General features: G+C 35.2%; 1 protein-coding gene across 1 annotated transcript in view; it reads left to right on the top strand.

Moving 5' to 3' along the window:
* The window catches only part of FSIP2 (fibrous sheath interacting protein 2), a 93,337-nt gene that overhangs the window by 31,650 nt on the left and 40,380 nt on the right, over nt 1-21,307 (top strand). The window contains exons 14-16 of the mRNA XM_087865181.1: nt 4,609-4,666; nt 8,330-8,366; nt 10,628-19,580. Coding sequence (XP_087721307.1) covers nt 4,609-4,666; nt 8,330-8,366; nt 10,628-19,580 — 9,048 coding nt within the window. The remainder of the gene's footprint in view (nt 1-4,608; nt 4,667-8,329; nt 8,367-10,627; nt 19,581-21,307) is intronic.

Below are 21,307 nucleotides of genomic sequence, written 5' to 3' on the forward strand. Positions count from 1 at the left end.
GAATATACCTTGCCAGCCCTTTCTGGCTTTCCAGGTCTCTGTGGACAGGTCTGACATTATTTTGATGTTTCTCCCTCCATACCTAAGAAATCTTTTCCCCCTAGCTGCTTTCAGGATTTCTTCCTTGGTTCTAAGATTTGCAAGTTTTACTATTATATGCCAGGGTGTTGATCTTTCTCCTTGATCTTGGGAGTGGTCCTCTCTGCCTCTTGGACACAAATGCTTGTTTCATTCCCCAGATTATGGAAGTTCTCAGCTACAGTTTGCTCAAATATATCTTCTAGTCCTCTCTTTCTCTCTACCCCCTCAGGGATCCCAATAACTCTGACATTGGAGCATTTCATGGTGTCATTGATCTCTCTCAGTCTGATCTCTTCAGCTTTCAGGAGTTTATCCCAGGCCTCTTGGGCTTCCTTCTTTTCTATCATCTATCCTTCTAGCTCACTAATTCATTCTCAGCTTCATTTATCCTGGCTGTCAGAGTATCCTGTTTAGACTGCATCTCATTCATAGCATTTTTAGGTTTGGCCTGATTAGATCTCATTTCTGCCTTTAGAGATTCTATATTGTCATTAATAATTTTTTCAAGCCTAGATATCAACTTCATAATTGCTATTCTGCAGTCTGTCTCTGACATCTTGCTTATATCCATACCCATTAGGTCTGTGGCTGAGACCATAGTGTCTGATTCTTTTCTTTGTTGGGGGTTCCTCCTCTTAGTCATTCTGTTGAGGGGTGGTCGAGGGAATGTACAGAGTTCAAAGTATTAACCATGACCCAAGCAAGATGCACCCGTTTTATAGGGACCCTAGGGTTGTCGTCCTCTTTTTCTTCCAGCCTGTCTTCTGGAGGAGGGGTTTGCTGCACTTTTACTCATGCAGCCCTGCTTGGGCAGAGCTGCCCTGCCCCCTGTTGGGGGCGGGGGAGTGCTCAGTGGAAACTGGTTTTTTGAGGTTTTGTTCTCTGGTGGCTTTCCGTGTCTCTTCTGTCTTTTCTGAGAGTCAGAGCAGAAATGACTGCACCCAAACCTCTGACCCAGAGCAGAGAAACTATAGTCTGCTCTTCACTGAGCTCTCCAGGACACACAGTCTCTATTTCTGTCTGCGCTGCTAAAAACCGTGGACTCCCTGGTGGTGCATCCCACAGCAACTCTCCCAGAGGTTGATCCCAGGGCTGGGCATGTCTCTGCCCTTTGTGCTTCTAAAACTGGGAGCCTCCCAGCTTTGTGTGCACACCCAGAGCTCCTGGAGCCTGTCTGGGAGCTGCTCTAAAGTCCTTTCCCTGCTGCTACCAGTCTGCAAGTCTATGCCTGATCCCAGTGTAGGACACTTTTGCACTCTGGTGTTATATCATCTTCCCAGCACCAGCTTATGGTGGCTCCCTCCCCCTTCTGTTTATTTTCCGCTATCTGCCCTCAGAATCATGGCTCTGCCCTTCATACCTTGCAACTGCCAGAGATTTTCTGCTTGTAGAGATCCAGATATATGTTACATTTCAGCCTGATTTTGTGGGTGTTCAGAATGGTTTCGTAGATATCCAGCTAAATTCAGAGGACCAGTTGAAATAGAGTTCCCTACTCCTCTGCCATCTTGCCTCTCCTAAGCTTATTTTTAAATATGCTGTGTATATACCTTTTGACAATTACCTTTGGATTTTGCATGTAAGCTTAAAGTAAAAGTCAAAGTTAAAATAATTAACTTCTAGTTCACTATCTCATATCATATTTAACCAATAATTTAGCTGTGGCTTTTTTACTAGCTAAATTAAAATTCTGTTTTTATACAGTCAGGTTTTGTTTATATTTGTCCGTGTTTACCAATATTTTTTTGTTCACCATTCCTTTTTGCATTTCATACTTTCTAGAATCACCTTCATTCTTCCTAAAGTAAATGCATTCTTTAGAAATGTCAGTAGTGAATGTATTTGGGGAGTAAATCCTCAGATTTTGTTTGATAAAACTCTATTTTACCATGTTCTGGGATATAATTATGGCTGGGTATACAAGTTCTTGAGGACAGTTATTTTTTCTCAGAACTTAAAGATATTATTTTACTTAAGTGTTCTATTTTTTTCTCAATTTAATAATTCCTGAATAAATGATTCTCCCCCTCCCCTATCCACACACACTTCAGTCTGCTTTTAAGGTCTTTCCTTTGTTTTTCGTTAGTATTATTATGGTGAACAGTTCTGGACAAGTTTCGGCTATTTTTCTTTCCTGTATTGCCTCTCCCCACTTTATTATTTTCTTCTAAAACTCCAGTTATGTATATTTAGATCTCCTTTTTCTCTTCTACATTTTAGCAACTACCATATTTTCCATTTCTCTGAGCTGCATTCTGGTTAATTTCTTCAAATTTGCCCTCCAAATCACCAATTCTTTCTTCAGCTTATCTAATTTACTATTTTATCAATTCAATGTGTTTTGAAATTTCTCTGATTTAACAAACATTCTATATCTATGTGCAATATATATATATATATATATATATATATATATATATATATATATATATATATATATATATAAATTTCTGAAAAGTTATTTTTCAAATTTGACTGGACTTTTTTGATAAGTTCTTGTTCCATTCCTGTTTTCCAATCCCTTCTTTATATATTTAAACATATAAGATGCACTTTTTAAATATTCTATATCTGGTAATTCAAATATCTGAAATCATTGATGTTTAATTCTAATGCTTTTTTTTTCCCTGCTAATAGTCGTGGGGATTTGTTTCTTCATATTTGTCTGTGGGGGGGGGGAATTACTGTTATATAGAGCTCATTTTTGACAGAAATGTACCATTGGGAATTCTGTATTTGGATAGTATGTGTTGCTCTATAGAAACTCAAATTCAACACATTAAATAGGTGCAGTTCTTTGAATACCAATTATACCCCTATAAAGCAGGTTAAAAATTTTCCATATGCTTCTGCTAGGCATTTGGAAGAGGTTAAGATACAGGTTCATTTTACATTAATTTCCCACGTGGAGTTTTATGACCATATGATAGATTTGAACCTCAAAGTCATATAGGAATTCATAATGACAGATTATCTCTTAAGAGAGATTTTTATTTTTTTTCCTCTTCTTCCTCTATCCATAGCTGAAGCCAAGACATAGTTTATTTGTGCTGCTACATCTGTGGCATGAGTTGTTTTTTGTTTTTTGGGGTTTTTTTGTTGTTTTTTTTTTTCAGACAACTCTTCAACAAAGGGTATAGCTCTTTGGCATCCAGTATATTTTTAGAGGCTCTTACTTAGTTTTGATTCCCCATTTTGTTTGTAGGTATTGCCAATGCTCATAGAGCAAACATCAACTTCAAAACCAGCTTACCACTCTAGATTTGTGTTACTCCAAATATTTTACTGTCAAAGATTGCTTTTAATGTGTTTGAAAGCTTAGCTGCTTTTTAGAGGGTGGGCTTAATGATTTATATAGAATTCTAGGCAAATTTTTTAGATATCTACTCCAGCATGTTAATGGAAACAGAAAAGCTTTTTGGTTTTTTACTTTGCTTTTAAAATAGTATTGTCTTCACACTTAATTTCTCAGATCTGTGCACTCTTAATTCCAGTTACTTCTACCAAACTGAACATATACAAAAACGTATCTACAAAAACAAACTCCGAAAGCTTCACAGGAGTTAACTAAGACTTTTTATACACATCGTTAGTACCTATCGGTTACTCGTTTGCTGGAAGAAACAAGAGTTACCATTTAAACTTAACTTTAACTAGTTCTAATTACTAATACTACTTTCTGAAATTAGGGCAATCTTTTTGTCTAAAACTTTCATTCATTTGTGTTCACATAATTAACATACACCAATTCAATATGCCTTTAGAAACGTACTGCAGAAAGACTTCCTATATCACTTCAATCCCAAGTATTTACCAAAACTCAACAATAGAATCTTGCTGGATTATATACAAATCAAGTTAGATAATATTCAAGTAGGAGAAGATTAATGGCAGACAAAACAATGAATAAATGTTGAGGAACATTTTAATTAAATAATGGATTCAACAAATGTTACTGAATACTTATTGTGTGTTAAATGCTGCGGGTATAGTGGTAAATTTATGTCATAGTCAGAAAGACAGAAGAGTAAACATTTAATTATGATATGAGTTTTGTAGCAGAAACGTGTAGAATGCTTCAGGAGCACTAAAGAAGGATATTCATTCACTTAGGCAAGGCTTTCTAGTGGAATTCATACAAACTGAATGAAGCCTAAAAGATGAGAAATTAAAAAGAAGGCATAGGGTGCTCCAGACAAAGGAAATGGCAAAAACAAAGGCCCAGAGGTGTGGAAAACATGATATATTTAGCAAATTAAGTCATTCTGTGTCTATGGACCATAGAATATGTATGAATGGATAGAGACTAGACAAAGCAGACACTGCAGAGGTAAGTGAGAACATCAAATTGTATGATATATTTTATGCCTTCCTAAGGAATTTGGGCTTCATTTTGGAGAATCTCTGGAGGGTTTTAAACAAGATAGTACCAAAGAATAAAGATCTACTAGAGGATATTAATTTCCATTTTACAAGTTGCTGGGGAAGAATACAAGCTAATTACAGTTTTCTTTTTCTAATAAATAGGACCTCAGGTTCATGCCACAGCCCAGGGTACTTTCCCTTCTCATGCTTTCTCAAATACGTAAGTATCTAAGAAAATTAATGTGTAAATATAAATTAATATTTTAATAATTACATGAGTGCTATTGAAAAAGCAAATGATTACATAGAATCCTCTAGTAGTTTTACTTGGATTTAGTGAAACTTCTGTCTTTTGCAAACTCTCAGCATTAAGCTTAAATTGTAAGGCAGACAAAGCGAATGCTTTTCCTCTTCCTTCTCTGTTTCTTTATCCCCACTGTGGTTCTACACTTCCCCCCTCACTTCAGAGTCTTCATGCCACATTCAAGTATATCCTACCATAATTCCTCCTCTTCAAGAGATTTCCAGCATCTGGACTTTGTTCCTTTGCTTTTATCTCCTTTGAAACATTTACCATTTCTTAGGCCTTTTGAGATTATTGGCTTCCCAAGGATGGTAAGTTAGTTTACTGCAAATATTGATGACTTAACCAATTATTCTTCTCCTAAAGGGTATTTGCAGTATAATCCCAAAAATATCCTCTGATGATGGAAATTGCAAGTCTCTGGAGAAGAAATTTGGGGGGGGGGTGCTGAGGGATTTTCATTCCTCAAACCTCAATGGCCACCTATTCTGTTGCTGGTTATGTATGGTTTTCTCAACTCTAGGGAGAAAAAAAAACTATTATTTTAGACCCAATATTATCACCTTCTTAAAAAGGTTATATGCCAAATAATGTCCAGGATATACTTTAGAAACCCCAAATCCCTATGAAAATGGTGGGTCAAACTTAAGTGATGTGTGGTGGTAAATGGTATCAAAATTTCAGATCAAACTTCTTTGGAGGAAGTATCTTGATTTAGGACTGATGGCTGTCAACTGACTTACTGAGAATTCATAGGATATGTAGCACTGTAACAGATGCAGAAAGAGGAAAACTGACGAGTTCAGTTTAAAGTACAAAGTGGAGGAATGATGATCATGTGTAAATAATGACTATTTTTATTTTATTTGTTGAATAAATACATTTTTATTTATTGGAAATATAAATACTTGCCTCCTCATTAAACAGGTTAGAATAGGCTCATAATAAAGTCCTAATTCCTGCCTCTTCGTTTTCTCCCACCCAAGATTACAGAACTAGAGAATTATTTGAATCTTTCATAGCAAATATTTTGGCTACTCTTTCATTAAAAATCTTAGCTCAGCTAAGATGATTAACTTTAGGCATGGCCTGGAGCTTCTTCACCAGTCCCTCCCAAAATGACAGGAATAAAATACTTTTAGGTTCACATACCCATCCTAACCTCAGGTCAGAGTATAAATAAAACACAACTAACAATACTTTCCAGTCTGACCCTGCCCATCATACACATATAACATCCCTCTTGTTCTGATTTAACTCCAGATTTCCTAAGACTTTACGATAGAATCATCACATCTGATCTACTGTCCACCTCATCTTCCCTCTCTTTCTTCTATTGTTTAGTTCTATTTTTTTTTCTAATGTTAATATAAAAGGCATACAGAAAGTTTTATAAAATAGACATGGAAATTCAGGACCAAGAGAATGAAGACAAAGCAAATACCATAGCAATGAGGGTAAACAGAGTTGCAATAATTATGTACTGCACTTAGATAATGAGTAAGTCCATATTATTGGGATGGAAGACATAAGGAGTAACAGAGTGAAGAAGGCAGGAAGTCTGCAGCTATACAGACTGTGGTCAGGAATTTAGTTTATTTAATGGGTGGCACTCTGATGGTTTGGAGGGGGAATGTAGTGGTCATAATAACATGCATGATAGACAACTCTGACAGAAATATATAAGAAAAATTGAAGGCGAGAAATCAGGAACCAGTTCTACAAGTCCACTAGCGACCTGCACAAAGGCTTCATTTTGTAGTAGAGAGTAGGCCTAGATCCAAAAGACTTTAAATGGGAATTTATTTATCAAACATGTATTAAGAAACTACTATGTTCAAAACATATGTTAAAATGTTAGGCAGATACTACAATGAACAAAGCCATGCCCCTGTGATTGGAAGATGTTTTTAAAGGATACCATAGAGCTGGAGAAAGGGGATAGAAATAAGGCAAGTTAAAACCCCACAAAGCTCACTGTTTTTATCTAGATCAACCATTTTTCTTGAATAAACATTCTCTGGAATGCTGAAAGCCTTTGGTTAATTTTCAGAGCTCAGAAAACTGAAAAAAATGACTATAAAAACATTTACTATGAAATTATAAAAAAAAATTTTTTGCCAGTTTTCCCATTGCTTTTATGGAGAAGTTTTCAGAGCTCCTTCCTCTGCCTTTTTCACTGATATACTTTATCTGGTTATCACAATTGTTCAAAGGGGTCTTCATTAAAGCTTTCTGTTATTTGGTCAATTTTATTCTTAGGTCTTTACTCTTTGTTTGGATCTATATACATGCCTTTGGGGCAGACACCCTGTTGGGGACAGTTATCAGTCAATAGATTGGACTCCTTGAGTTCCATATGGCACCTACAGTATAATGTAAGAAAATAGAAAGATGAATCTGGGAGAGTTAGATTGCAGAATGTCTAAAAGAAGAAAATTATGCTTAGGTTGACCTGAGAAACCAGATCCCAAAAAAATAAACAAGGCCAAAAGATAGAAAACATGTCACCAACATCAGTTTTCATGCTCCAGGTTCCATACTGCAAAAAGGTTTTAGTCTAAATATGGGTTGTTACTACCAAGCCTAATTTCTGAGCTGAAACCAGTGAAGACAGGGTGTTTCTGTTTTGTTTTGTTTTGTTTTTCTGCCAAGATTTAGGATGTAATTCTCAGTCTTGCTATTTCTCATGATTGAATTTTAGACTTTGGGAAAAATTGCATGTTACAATGTATAGCACAGGCCTATAAAAATGAAAAAGGAATGTCAATTTTCTTTTAAGAAAATAGGAAGAGGATTGAAATGTATGAGAGTATCATATATCTGATTATAAGAAAAGAGCCCATGTTGAAATTTATAAAGTATCATATGGTCTTTGATCTGGTTTTACTATTTGTTTTTTCTATAATTTTTCTTATTTTCTTTTATTTGTTACAATTCAGAAACTATTTTTTTTATTTCATTAGTGTGTGTTGATAAATAATTCTAATTAGAATACATGATAGAATATTTTCATACTAAGAAAAGGTCTCCATCTAAATTAGTATTGCATATGGCTAGGAACCTATTATTTTAACCCATAGTTACTGAATAATCATTCACATATTCCCTTCCTGCTGTTTGATGAAAGTGTAGGTGGGACCATGGGATTTAAAAGGGTAAGTAAAGGATATCAGAAAGCTCTGGTCAAATACTTTGCCTCATGGTGCCTTTTAGCAGACGGAAAGGACTAAGCCACCCACTCCCTCCAATTCTGTGTCCTCCCCCAGAGAACCACAAAGCAGGCATGGCAAAGGTGGCTCAGAAGTAGACTTTGTAGATAGATATATTTTTTATACAGTAGTTACAATTCTATTCTTACAAGCAATAAAGTATGTGGGGATCAAAGGAGCAGGATAAATTAGGGAGGCAGGATTAGACAAAAAATAAAGTTTATTCTTCCTTTTGAAATTCTGTAGAAAAACTCTCAGATATAAAGAAAAGAAACAAATGATTCAATGATTAGAAATTTTGGAAAAAGTTATATAAATTCTTGACCCTAGGTAATAACTAAGTGCTCAACCTTTCTTGACTTTACAGAGAACAGAACCTTCTACAAAACTGCTTGCAAGAGAAAGTATGTATCATAAAATCCATTGATAAAGCAACATATTTATGGTACTTCCTAATGTATCATAATAGAAAAAAAACCTGTGAATCAAATAAGGAGTAATCATCTATTGATATTAGTCTATCTCTGACTTTTTTTTTTCTTTAAAGTTTACTTTCAGTTAATTCTTAAATTTTGCAGGGATCTAAAGTTCTTATCAAAAGATAATGTTGGCCCTTCAGGAAAGAGTTTCATGGACACAGAAGTGTGTAGAATGACATTAAAGGAACTAGTCATCATAACAGCATCAAATACCACAAACTCCTTTTATCATGGGAAGCCATTAGTGACAGCTATGCAGACTTGGCTTGTGTCTGGCTCTAGCCATTTTAGTGAGAAGGACCTGGTCACCTAAGACTGTCACATAAAAAAGTACCTGGTCACCTATGAGCTGAGACTTGGAACAGGCAGATAAGATGGTCCAATTTACAAAACCCAACTCTGGAACTAGTCAGAGCAGTCAGGAAAGACAAATGTGTAGGAGAACAACACATACTCTGACATACTTTTTCACATGGACACTTACTCAAGTCATAGAATGTGTAGCAAATATTAAGATTTGACTCAAGGGAACATATCTCACTTTAATATTAAAATGGAAAGCAACTGAAAACTAGGTTCTAATTATTATATTTCACTACATAGGAAACTTTAGGAATATCTCTCTTTCACATATAAAGTTGGAAACTTTCACACCTAGTGTAAGAGTAACAATGTAGATTTTTTTTAGTATCTCTGGTAATAAGAAAAATAATATATACTGAATGTCTTAGTTTTTATGTGCTGTAGTGGATTAGAAAAAAATGTTTTTTTCTGTTAAAATTTAGATTTTATTTTAAAAATGTTCGATTTAGGATGTCATTATGTAAAATAAGTATTTTATAATATATGCTGTCATCCAAAATATGTTTTTAAACCACTAGCCATTGTACAATAAAGGAAAAAATACATTAGGAGGCTCATGAATTACAGCAAGATAGAATTGCTTTTCCTAAGGTGTCTCTAAACACTCTCAAATGTGTCAGGAAAGAGTATGTTACATAGGTGTTAAATTTTCTTTGAATGTTTGACTGAAATGTGAATATTTCTGTGCTAATTTAAGGTAATATTTTGGGTATGAACAGCCCCATTATAGGAATCATATTGTTTAACCTAGTACCTACATACCAACCTTCTAGGCTTTGCTGCCAATTACTCATATTTACATCCTTTATGTCTCAAGAGTAATAACAATTTAAAACAGACTACTCGTTTATTATAGGCAAAAGGATTTTTTCAAGCCCCAAATTCATTTTTAGTAAATAAGAAGCGGTTTATAGAATTCTACAGATGCATTTTTTCTACTTTTGGTCCGGTTTAAGCTGTGACATCACCACTGACTACTAAGGGATGGTTTTCCAAATCTGGTCCCTGTATTTCTATTTCTGGCTCAAAAACTAATACAATTTCCCTACCCTTGTTCTTCTCCTGACTCTTTCAGACCCAAGTCTAGGGGGGCCCTTTGTTTCTATCTTAACTAATTTGTTCCTTCTTTGCACCATCTTTTCTCAGCTTTCCTATCTAAAACAGTTTGCACTGATACTCTTTTGTTGAATACAAAGCCAGTCGGTCTCCATAAGCATTAACTTTTTTGTTGCCTATCAAATAATTTTTAATAGTTAGCTGCACTCATTTCCATATACACAAATCAGAGGTTCACCTCTGTAGCAGAGAATGGGAAGAAGAGATGGCTTATTTTTCATCCTTACATCTTAGCTAGACAGATGCCCCTGAAGGCACCCAAATGTTTTGACCACATCTATTTTGAGAAATACTTTGTAATAAATTATCTGACATATTATTAAATAATATCATTGGATTGCAGACACTGTTTCTTTTTGCCAAAACTTGCATGTTATTTGGCTAGACAGCAATTTGGTGATTTTTTTTTCTCTTTTTACCAAAAAGTCATTTATCTCAGCAACAAATGTTGGGGAAAAGCAACAAAAAACTTGGGGGGAATGTGAATCAAATAGGAACTTATAAAAAAAACTACTTTAGTACAGAATACATCAACTTGAAAGTAATCTGAAATTCTAAATAAATTCTTTACTATGTTCTCTTTATAACCATGATGGTATCCAGCTCTAGGTACTGTTTGATGTAAAAAATTAAATGTTACCCTCTGTCCCAGAATAGAATAAGTTGTTACATGATTTTCTCTCCATTCCTGCTTGCCTCTTTTCCAGGTAACTTCTGAAGAACTGAATAGTATAATTCAGAATATAATGACCTGGGTTGTAGCTACAGTGACAAGTATATTATACCCAGCTATCACAAAGTACGAAGAAAGGTTGCGAACTAAAGCATATCCAGTGTCTGATGACTCTGTCCTCTCTTCAGAGAGCTCAAGTTTCTGCAGCACATGCAGTGAAGAGTTTACACATGGAAGCTACACATCTGCAACAACGAAAACATTTCGGGGAGAGCCCTGTGCATTTACAGTTGACCTATCAGTAAGGCGACCAGCCACACCTTTAAAACCACCTCCTGCCCATGTGGAAAGAACAATTGTGGGTAAAACATATCACACGGAAGGACAATCTATGACATCTGAACTCAAATATAATAAAACCAGTATGACATATGCATATCCTAAGCTCAGAACTTGTAAATCTGATAGTCACCTTTTAGCATCATTTGAAACAGGCACAAAAAAATCTAAGGATGCCACCACTGAAACAGATGGCTTAGAGGGTCCACTGTTTCCTGATCAAAGAGAAAAAGCCATGAGTGAAATGAAGAATTTAAAGAATGTTTTTGTTAACTTTAAATGTCACTTAAAAGGGGAAACTGAATTAATTTTAGAAAGTATTTTTCAAGAAATAATGTCTGATTTAACGCAGGCCATTCCTTCTATCTCTTCTGTTACTGCTGAAGTTTTTGTTGACCAGAGTGAACCTGAAAAAGGAGATTTGCTTTCCAATGTTGATATCTGCTCAGCAGCTTCAGAGATTGTAGAGAATATGCTTGAGAAGCTACAGTCTGCAGTTGAGAAAAAATGTGTTGAGATATTTTCACAAGAAGATCTGTCAGTTGACATTAAACCAAGCTTACCACCCAGTAGAGAACATCTCAGTCCATCAAATGGAAAATCTTTAAAAGTTTCACTGCCTTATAATTTGGAACCCATGTGTGATATTGCTGAGGATATGGTACATGCCATTTTAGAAAAGCTGATGACTCTTGCAACTTGTAAGCAAAATGAACTTCCTTATCTTGAAGATCCAATTAAACTTTCTGATCAGCAACCTATGACAGACCCAACATACATATCCCTTGAAAGAGACAACAAAAAGAAAAGTAGCCCTGAACCTGATGCAGCTAATTTAATTGTTAAAGATCAAATACAAAATTTAATTTCAAATATTTTTTCCCAGTCCTCTTTGGTTGGATATATAGAGGAAGCAATCAGCACGATACTAGAATACATACAAACTGAACTTAATAACGAGAGACTTACTGCATCTGAAGAAACAGTAGTACTCCTTCAGGTTCTTGATGATATTTTCACTCAGCTACATCAGGAGCCAGTAAAAGTAGATGTTCAAAAATGCAGACACTCTAGACCAAGAAATCTTCCTGACACTGAAGAAAAGTACAGACTTACTGGCAGTAGATTATCTAATGGTCCTAGGTCTAGAAGATCATTTCTACCTATTAATGTTCCTGGCATGGTCCTTTATTCTGAAGATGATAATGAAGAAATAGACAAAATTGTGAAAAACGTGCTTGATTCATCTTTCAAAGATGAAAAGCCAAAATCACAGAAACAAGTTCCTGAGAACTGGTTTACAAAAGGAAACACCAATTTTGAATATAAAAGAAATAGCAAAGCACCTACAAATGCTGCTTCTCGAAGAAGCAAAGTTGCATTTTGTGATGGGGGATTAAAGGCTGAGCTACCATCTTTTAATATTAAAGAAATTTTAAAGGAAAAACCCTGTTTGAATAGAGACATTTTGATTTTCAGCCAAGATCAGAAGCATCACATACAAAAGGCTTCAGAAAACATAGTTAAAAGTATTTTAACAGAAATGCTCAAGGACCTATCTTCTGTTCCTCCTGGTCACTTACACAATAGAACTGGCAAAGAAGCTTCAGTTCTTGTTTCAGAAAAATCTCAAGGACTGTCACATCAAGAATGGATGGACCAGATGTTCTCTGTGTCAGAAATTAGTGCAGTGGCTCAAGAAATAACAGATGCTGTGTTAAATATACTTCATAAGACTTCAAGCTGCATTCCCAATACCACCAAACGTTCCATTTCATCACCAATTCAAACTTCTCTAGGTAGTTCTGATACTCCGCACATGGTCAAAGAAGCACCGAATAAAAAGTCATTAAAAGTATGGTTTGACAGTGAAAAGAAAGTGAAATATTTATCTTCATTCGATGTAGATCCTGCAAAACCTTCTGTGTTAAAATCCGAAAAAAGTGAACCTCAACCTGTAGATGACATTACTGATAAGATCATTAATACAGTTTTTAAAAGGCTGAAATTATTCATTTGTCCAAAATTGCAAATGGGCTTCAAACCTTCAGTTGTGGAGCAATCTTCATTACAATCTCAACTTAGTACTTACACAACTAAAGTGGTAAACATTGTTTTGCGTGCTATCCAGAATGAACTAGAACTCAATAAGAGAAGCCTAAATCGTAGGGAAATAGACCATACCAAATCCCTTACAGGTAAAGGATTTTTTGCTGACACTGATAAATTAGAATCTCTTGTCTCAATTATGGAATCTCCATTATTAACTTGCATTTGTGAAATATTATCAAGTGGACATTCTGATCAAAGCAATATATCACTCCCTTCAGATAAGCCAAAGCCTGCAACTTCGTATAGGTCTGACACTGTTGATAAACAAAATGTTTTGCCAAGTAGGCAGGATAAAAAATCTTTTCACAAATATTTGGCTACTCCATGCGCTTTCCATAGTGTTGTAAACGGAAAAGATCTTAAAGACAATGCTAGACTGCAAGTGTTAGACAGTATTGGGGAAACACTATATGAAATGTTATGTAACCTCATAGGAACCCATCAACACCACCAGCCACCTTATAGTAAACTAAACAGAGAAAAGAATGAAAATGCCAAAATGGCTACTACATTGCAGTCTAATATTCAGCTCATTTCCAAAACAATTTTGGAATACATCCTTGCAAAATTATGTAGTGTTGATATGGATACCAGTTTTGCGAGTTCTGGATTTAAACCCATCTCAGAGTCTCTTGATATTGACAACCTATCATTTGCTTCAATTATTGAGGAAATGGCCAAATGCATCGACATCATCTCAAGCATAGTTTCCAGGATGATTCAGGAGGGTAATAAAGAGGTGACAAAAAGTAAAGCAAAAACTATTGCTCCTGTGTCTTCCAAAACAGGGAGCACAAAAGAAATGCATCCAAATGAACTGAAAGCTCTAGCTTCAGATATTCTAAATATGGTTTTTGATAAACTGGAAGGGTTCGCTAATGGAAATTTAGAAACTCTGGGTTCTATTAATGATGGAAATGAAGAAAGCAATAAAATAGACTTGGAATTTGAAAGTCCCAGTACTTTCACAGACACACATGAGGAACTATTGCAGTCTGCTTTATACATAAATGCAAAGAAGATATCAAGTACTATTTTGAAAGCTATTCAAACAGAATTAAATATGAACTCATTAGATTTGAGGACAAGTGTAAATACCCCACCACCTGAGAAACAAATGCTTAAGAATATAGTCAATTTAATTTTAGATGCAGTATCCTCAGATATGTTTAATGAAACTGAATCTGAAGAGAGGGGCATTGAAACACATCGATACAGGCCAACCTATGGAAATTTTCTTCCTGGAGGAGCTGAATCAGATTCATTTCTAGAAGATGTCTCACATACAGGGAAAGAATTCATTGGGGACAGAACATTACTAAGAGAAGAAGCTAAATCAGATTCTCTTAAACAATGGGTTCTAGAAAGAACCTTGAACAAAATTGAAGTGAAACTCAAAGAACCACAGAAATCTCCAGTTGTTCCCATTATAAGAAATATTTTGAATGAAATTTTTCAAAATGCTTTGGTCAATCAATTAAATGTGCTTTCTCTTTCCCACTCTCATTTAAGTGGCATCGTTCACAATGTTGATGAGCCAATTCCTCAAACATCTGTTCAATTTACAGATAAAATGATAGGTCCTTTAGTATCTGAAACAGATGTTATCATAGTGGCAGATGATGTTGTTACAACTGTATTTCATAAACTTCACTCAGCTGCTATGCTAGAAAGAAATGAAACCGAAAATAGGTACAAAACCATCACCTTTAGAGCAAATGTTTCTTTACATGAACACACCCATGGAGGGAAGTCCTCTGTTACCGTGCTAGACAAGAACCCATGTCCTCTTAAATCCAGATTCAGTGTTGACAAACAGGCCAAAGTAAATATAGTTGAAGATATTGTACAGGCAATATTAACAAATTTAGAGACTTTTGCTACTTCCAAAGTAAAATCTCTCTTTTGTCCCCAAATCAACTTCGCTGTTCCAGTGGCTTTACCTATTCAGCAGGATAAAAGTGCATTAAGCAAAGCATTACCAGCCAAAGATTTGTATTCTGATGATCAATTGTCCTCTTGCTTAGTGGATCATATTACATCAGAAAAGACCAACTCGGTGTGTCAACTCTCTGTGAATAAATTAAATACATATGCAACAGAAGTGGCTAGAAAAATTTTACAAGGAATCAAACATGAGTTAGATAAAGAAAGAGAAAGTCCTTTCTTAACTCATAACATTGTGGTTTCTGAAAGTATTGCAAGTCAAGTTGTTAACACAGTGTTAGATATTGTAACATCTAAAGGCAAATGTGACAAAAATTCTGAGAAAGAGATTAATTCAGATCAACAAGAAGGTATTATTGAAAAGCTGTTTAATAAGACTGAATATAGAAAAGTACTTCAGTTTCAAATACAAGATATCATTGAAGGTATCTTATGTGATATTTATGAAAAAACACTGTATCAAAATAATCTATCATGTGCCACACCCACTCCGAAATGTAGCATAGCTGGGAAACATTCCGGAGCAAATTCTGAAATATTCATCGAGGACGCAAATAACATTATTCCAGAACTTTCAGTTCCTAAATCAGATGTCATTTTGATATCTAATGATATAGTGGATATTGTTCTTCATAATCTCAGTTCTGCTGTCATGCTTAGCATAAATGCAAAAAATCCCATTTCTGCAAGATTACCCCTGACCACCTGTGACACATTTTCAAAAGCAGTGTGTCAACAGCCTCCTCTTATGGGGTCAAAAAGTGAAAGAACAACAGAGTATTTGCCATTCTCAAGAAATCTGAAATCAGCTTATGCTGATGATTGTCAGAAAACTACAGCAGAGAAAGAAGATGCCAAGGAATTTGCTCCTGACCCATGTGAGGAAAATGCTAACTTCATTACTAAAACCATTTTCAATCGGTTAGAAGCTTTTGCCACAGAAAGAATAGATTCATTAATTACTCTTGCTTTCCAGTCTAAAGAAAAGTCGATTGCTAGCCTGGAACTGGAAAATTATAAACAAGATGATAGCATCTTTTATGAATCAAGTCAAGTGGAATCAAACGTGAATGTCCTGAAAATATCCACTAAAACAATCCTCAGCCAAGAGCTCACAGATTCCACTTTTGCAAGTTACAGAGAAAATCTTCGGTCCACAATTCATCTCTCACAAGCTAGTCTTAAGGAATATGCGGACATCATTGCCAGTGCCATTTTGAAACTTATTAAAAATGACTTAGACTTTGAAATTCAAAAGATGTATCCATATCCAAACAACATTTCATTCCAAGAAAATATCATTGTGAGTGGAATTGTCAGCAGTATCTTAAAGAGTTTATATGATAAAAGATCTACAAAGGAAATTAGTGTTTACTCAAAAGACAATCCTAAATTATTTTCACAACTAGCTGTATCAAATGAAATATTGCTGGGACAAAGAGAGCAGGAAAAAAACAAATTATCTTTGTTTTCAAAATATCCATTGGAACAAAACCAAACAACATTGGAAAGAGAAAGCCAGATAATTGTTTTGGAGGAAATATTTATGAGAAATGGAAAATCAAAACAAAAAGAAAAGACCGCATTGCTCAGTGCAGTAGAAGAAGTTTTAACTAAAGTGCATCAAAGAATAATGGAAATCATAGGCCATTTGCCTCCATTTAATGAAACCCCCCACTTAATATCTAACTCTAAAATTAAAACATCAGACATAACACAAAAAAACATCTTTCAATCACAGATTAACAGCGTAGCAAATGACATAGTTGAATGTGTTTTGGGGAAAATGTACTCTATAGTTGTTACATCATTAAATGAAAGTAACAAAAAAGTAGAAGCATCTGACAACAATGATACCTTGTCTAAGAAAGCAGCCTGCATCAAAGAAACTAAACAAGCAGGAAAAGGAAGTCATCCCCCCAGATATGTGATACCACAGGTTTATTCTTATGCAGGTAGTCAAAACGTCTCTCTATTAGAAAACAAATTTTTGCAGTATTCACCATTGCAGGTGGGAAAGGATTTAGTCCAAATGGTTCTTAATAAGGTAATAAATTTTGCCTCAATTCATGTAGAAGAGACTTTGTCCCCTGAAAGTTGTTCTGATGAATTGCAACCTGTAAAGCCACACAGTTCTAAAGTGAGCTCTAAGGGCAACCCTACACCAGATTTTAAAACAAGTTTGAAAGCAAGATCAAAGGTTACTCCTTTGCCTAAATTTAGAAAAAAATCACACATAGGACCTAGTGGTGCTAAGGTCAAAAGCAAGACCAAGTTAGGTCCTGGAGAGAAGACTCCAAAAGGCAGCCAGTCCAAGACTACCACTGGGCTGCCATACACACTATCAACAAAAGATGCCAAAAACTTGCTGCAAATGAGATTGCCCACTTCGGAACTAAAAATGTATGCCAAGGATATAATAAGTAGTATCCTGGAAACAATTGTGAAAGAATTTGAAAAGGTGAAACAAACTAGAGCAATGATAAAGGTTAAAGCTTTGCCATCCGATCAAATCTTGGCAGCAAATAAAATAGTTAATACAGTTTTGCAAGGATTATATTCTACAAGTAACCACAATTTGGCTTATCCAACCAAATTCTCACATGTGGATCATCTCAAACTTACACAGGGGAATTTAGATGCAGAGTATCTTGCCAAACCACAAGCATGTTTTTACTTGGAAAATGTTTCTTCACAGCTCGAACAAATTTTTCCTAAAGAAGGTATATTTAAAAAAATGTTTGACAAATGGCAAGCAGAATCAAATGATATGGAAAATGAAAAGTGTAAGCTAATGATGATAGCTGAAAATGTTTTGACTGAAATTCCAATAAAAGCAAAAGAATTAGAATATTCTCTTTCACTTTTAAATTTGCCGCAACTTGAGGATTGTGAAAGCAGGTGCTATCATCATTTCAAAGGAGCTTCTACTAGAGTGGAAGATACCAAAGCACAAATTAGTATGTTTGGAAGGGAAATTGTTGAAATGCTATTTGAAAAATTACAGCTGTGTTTTTTGTCCCAGGTGCCCTCCCCAAATAGGAAAGAAACTGTAGCAAGTGGGAAAGAATATATTAGTACTAAAAGTAAATATGATTTGCCAATCAAGGACATCCTCAGCAGTGTACCAATATATAACACAAAGACAGTAGACCAAATTTCTTTGGGCTCCAGCAACCAAATTGTTCGAGAAATTGTTGAAAGGGTTTTAAATATTTTAGAGTCATATGTAGACTTGCAGTTTAAATATATCTCTAAATATGAGTTTTCTGAAATAGTGAAAATGCCTGTAGAAAACTTCTTCCCTCTCCAACAGAGACTATTAAGCAAAAAGATGTTGCCAAAATTACAACCACTGAAAAAGTTTTCTGACGAACCCAATTCAAATACTATTATTTCCAAGGAAAACATACAGAATACCCTTCTACAGATTCACTCATTCCATTCAGAATTACTTACATATGCTATTAATATTGTCAGTGACATGCTCAGTATAATTAAGAACAAGCTAGACAAAGAAATAAGCCAAGTGGAGCCATCTTCAATTAGCACATTGAAAGAGACCGTAATAGCAAGTGAGATCATTGGCACACTGATGGACCAGTGTACTCATATCAATAACCTTCCAAAGAAAAGTTTGTTCCAAGGAGCAGAAAATACCTATATTGTTAATCAGGTTGAATTAGCAACTAATATGAAAATGCCCACATCAAAGTTAAAGGAAGTTAGTTTTGCGAATAATCCTTCACAAACCAGTGTACCTGGTTTTGTGTGTTACTCGGAGGAAAATATGAAAAAAAAGTATAGGGCTTCATCAAACTTACCCTCACATGCCAGAACCTCTGAAGAAGATACAATTAAAAGCTCAGAGCCAATGGAAAGGCTTGATTCAGATAATATACCAACATGCTTTAAAAACAAAGTACAAGACTACAGTCCAAGGGAATCGAACTTTGGTCATTTTGACCAAAACATTCAAGGAAATAGCTCTCTCCCTGAAGGCAGTGTCTTACAGAAACTGTTTAAGAAAGCAAATGAGTCCACAGAAGCAGCATTAAAGCAAGCCATGTCATTCATAGAAATAGGAAAAGGTGAAAATCCAAGAGTATTTCATTATGAAACTCTAAAACCAGTTGAGTCAAGCCAAATTCAGACAACTGTCTCTCCACTCAAAATATGTTTAGCTGCAGAAAATATTGTCAATACTGTGCTGTCAAGCTATGGCTTTCCAAGTCAACCACACATTAATGAAAACATGGAAACAATGAAACCATTTTTCCTATCAAAGCAAAACCCTTTGTCTGTAATATCCGGAGGACAAAAGAATGAGGAGAAAAGTTTGCTTAGAATGTGGGATAAGAAAATAAACTGTATACCTGAAGAAGAAAATAAAAAACCCAAAGCCAGTGGGGAAGATTTTTCTTTATTGCAAAAATGGGAAAGTAAGAGATCCCCAAATGGAAAGGCTCTGAAGGAAGTTAAAGTCATTGCTTTTGCTGATCATGAACTGGGTCCAAAGGAAATTCATTTGGTAGCAAGACATATCACCACAACCGTGGTCACATATTTCAAGAATTTTGAAACTAGAGGTAAGCAAGAAATAACCTACTTTAAAAGTTGGCATAACTTAGAAAAAATAATCAGATATTTTTAAAGTTCTCCTATCCAGGGAGCTGAATTTACTGTTTTGTTTTGTTTTTGCTTTCTGAAAATAGCCTTGGAAATGGAGTATTTAATTACTTCTTAATATATCAGGATACAACACACACACACGTTTAACATTCACATGGTTTGAATCTGAACAAGTCTGTTACTCAGTTTTCCATAACTGCAGATGAGAGAAAATAGCATCACTTTAAAGCAGAGGATTTTGGTTGAGTATGACATAGAAGCTCCAAAGAGTTTTTAAAGTTTTTATGCATGACTTCTTTATAATCATGCCAAATATACAGTTAATTGATTGAAGGTTCATGATTCATCTTTTCAAGGTGAACAGTTGAATTCTTTGCCATCATTAGTCACAATGTATAAGAACAGTGGTATTTGCTTTGTTTGTATTCCAGTATTCTTAAATTCCTTAAATCTTAAACATATCCTCACAAAGTTATTTTCACTCTTTTTCTAAGAGGTTGAATCATATGTAAGAGCCATTTTTTGTACATGAAAATCTGTTGATGATTGGCAATTTCATTATTGACAATATTCTAATAATGCTATAGTACCCCTGAATTGGATCAATAATTCCAGTTACCAGTAATCAGCTGCTATAATACCAGTTCAGATACATCATTTGCCAATCATTCAAACAGGAAAACGCATCCTACCAGTCCTACCCATCTTCATGGGAGGTTGTTTCTCATCCTTAAAACTGGCATTCTTTAAAGATGGATAGCTGTGTGTCTAAAATTTCAAGCTCATAAACAGATTTTCTCCAAACACAGCCTAACTAAACTTAGGAAGTTATAAAGAAAAACAAAACAAACAAGAGAAGATCCATGATTTCATCCCACTGGTATTCTTCTCCATAAAATCTATTCTCTATATTTGGACACGTTCAGAGCCTTCCAGTGATTCTACTCCTGCTCCTTATTCCTTTTGGAATACTCTTTCCTCACTTTCTTCATCTCAACATAGCCAAAGCCTCCCTAGCAGTCAAAGCTCAGCTTAAAGCTTCTCATCTCCACAGTTTTGCCTGATTTCACATGCAGAGGTATAGCAGATAACTAAGTTTTGAGAAAGTGTTGAGAAAAAATAGTGTGTTTCTCTGGCTGCCACTGAAGAAGTTGGCCATCCCAGGTATGTATCTGATTTGCAGTAAATACTCTTTTGAATAGAAAAAAGAATAGAGTTGTGACAAACTAAAATCTAGGGGTTAAAGTACTACTGACACTGCAACCTATCCCTAACATTTCTGGAGTTTAGCACATTTTCATTTCAATCAAGTCATCATTGCAACACATCTCTGTAGCTCCCTAAAAGTAACAGAAGGATGCTTGGTGGCTCAGTTGGTTAAGTGTCCAGATCACGGTTCTGGCCAGGTCATGATCTCAGGGTCGTGGGATCAAGCCCCCCATTTGCTCTGTGCTCAGCATGGAGCCTTCTTGTCCCTTTCTCTCTGCTCCTCCCTGCCAAAACAAATAAATAAATTCTTTAAAAAAAAAAAAAAGTAATGGATAACCTAACATTAAATATTTTCACTAAAAATAAATTTTAAATAATTAAATGAGCTCTCTAGAGATCACTGCAGACAAGCTAAATTGTAACATTAAACTTGGAAATCATTTTTCTGCCATGATTTCCAGCTTCTTAGAACCCT

Source organism: Ursus americanus, chromosome 1 (assembly GCF_024610735.1).
Source record: "Ursus americanus isolate L20-20 chromosome 1, mUrsAme1.1.p, whole genome shotgun sequence".
In the NCBI taxonomy this organism is placed as follows: domain Eukaryota; kingdom Metazoa; phylum Chordata; class Mammalia; order Carnivora; family Ursidae; genus Ursus; species Ursus americanus.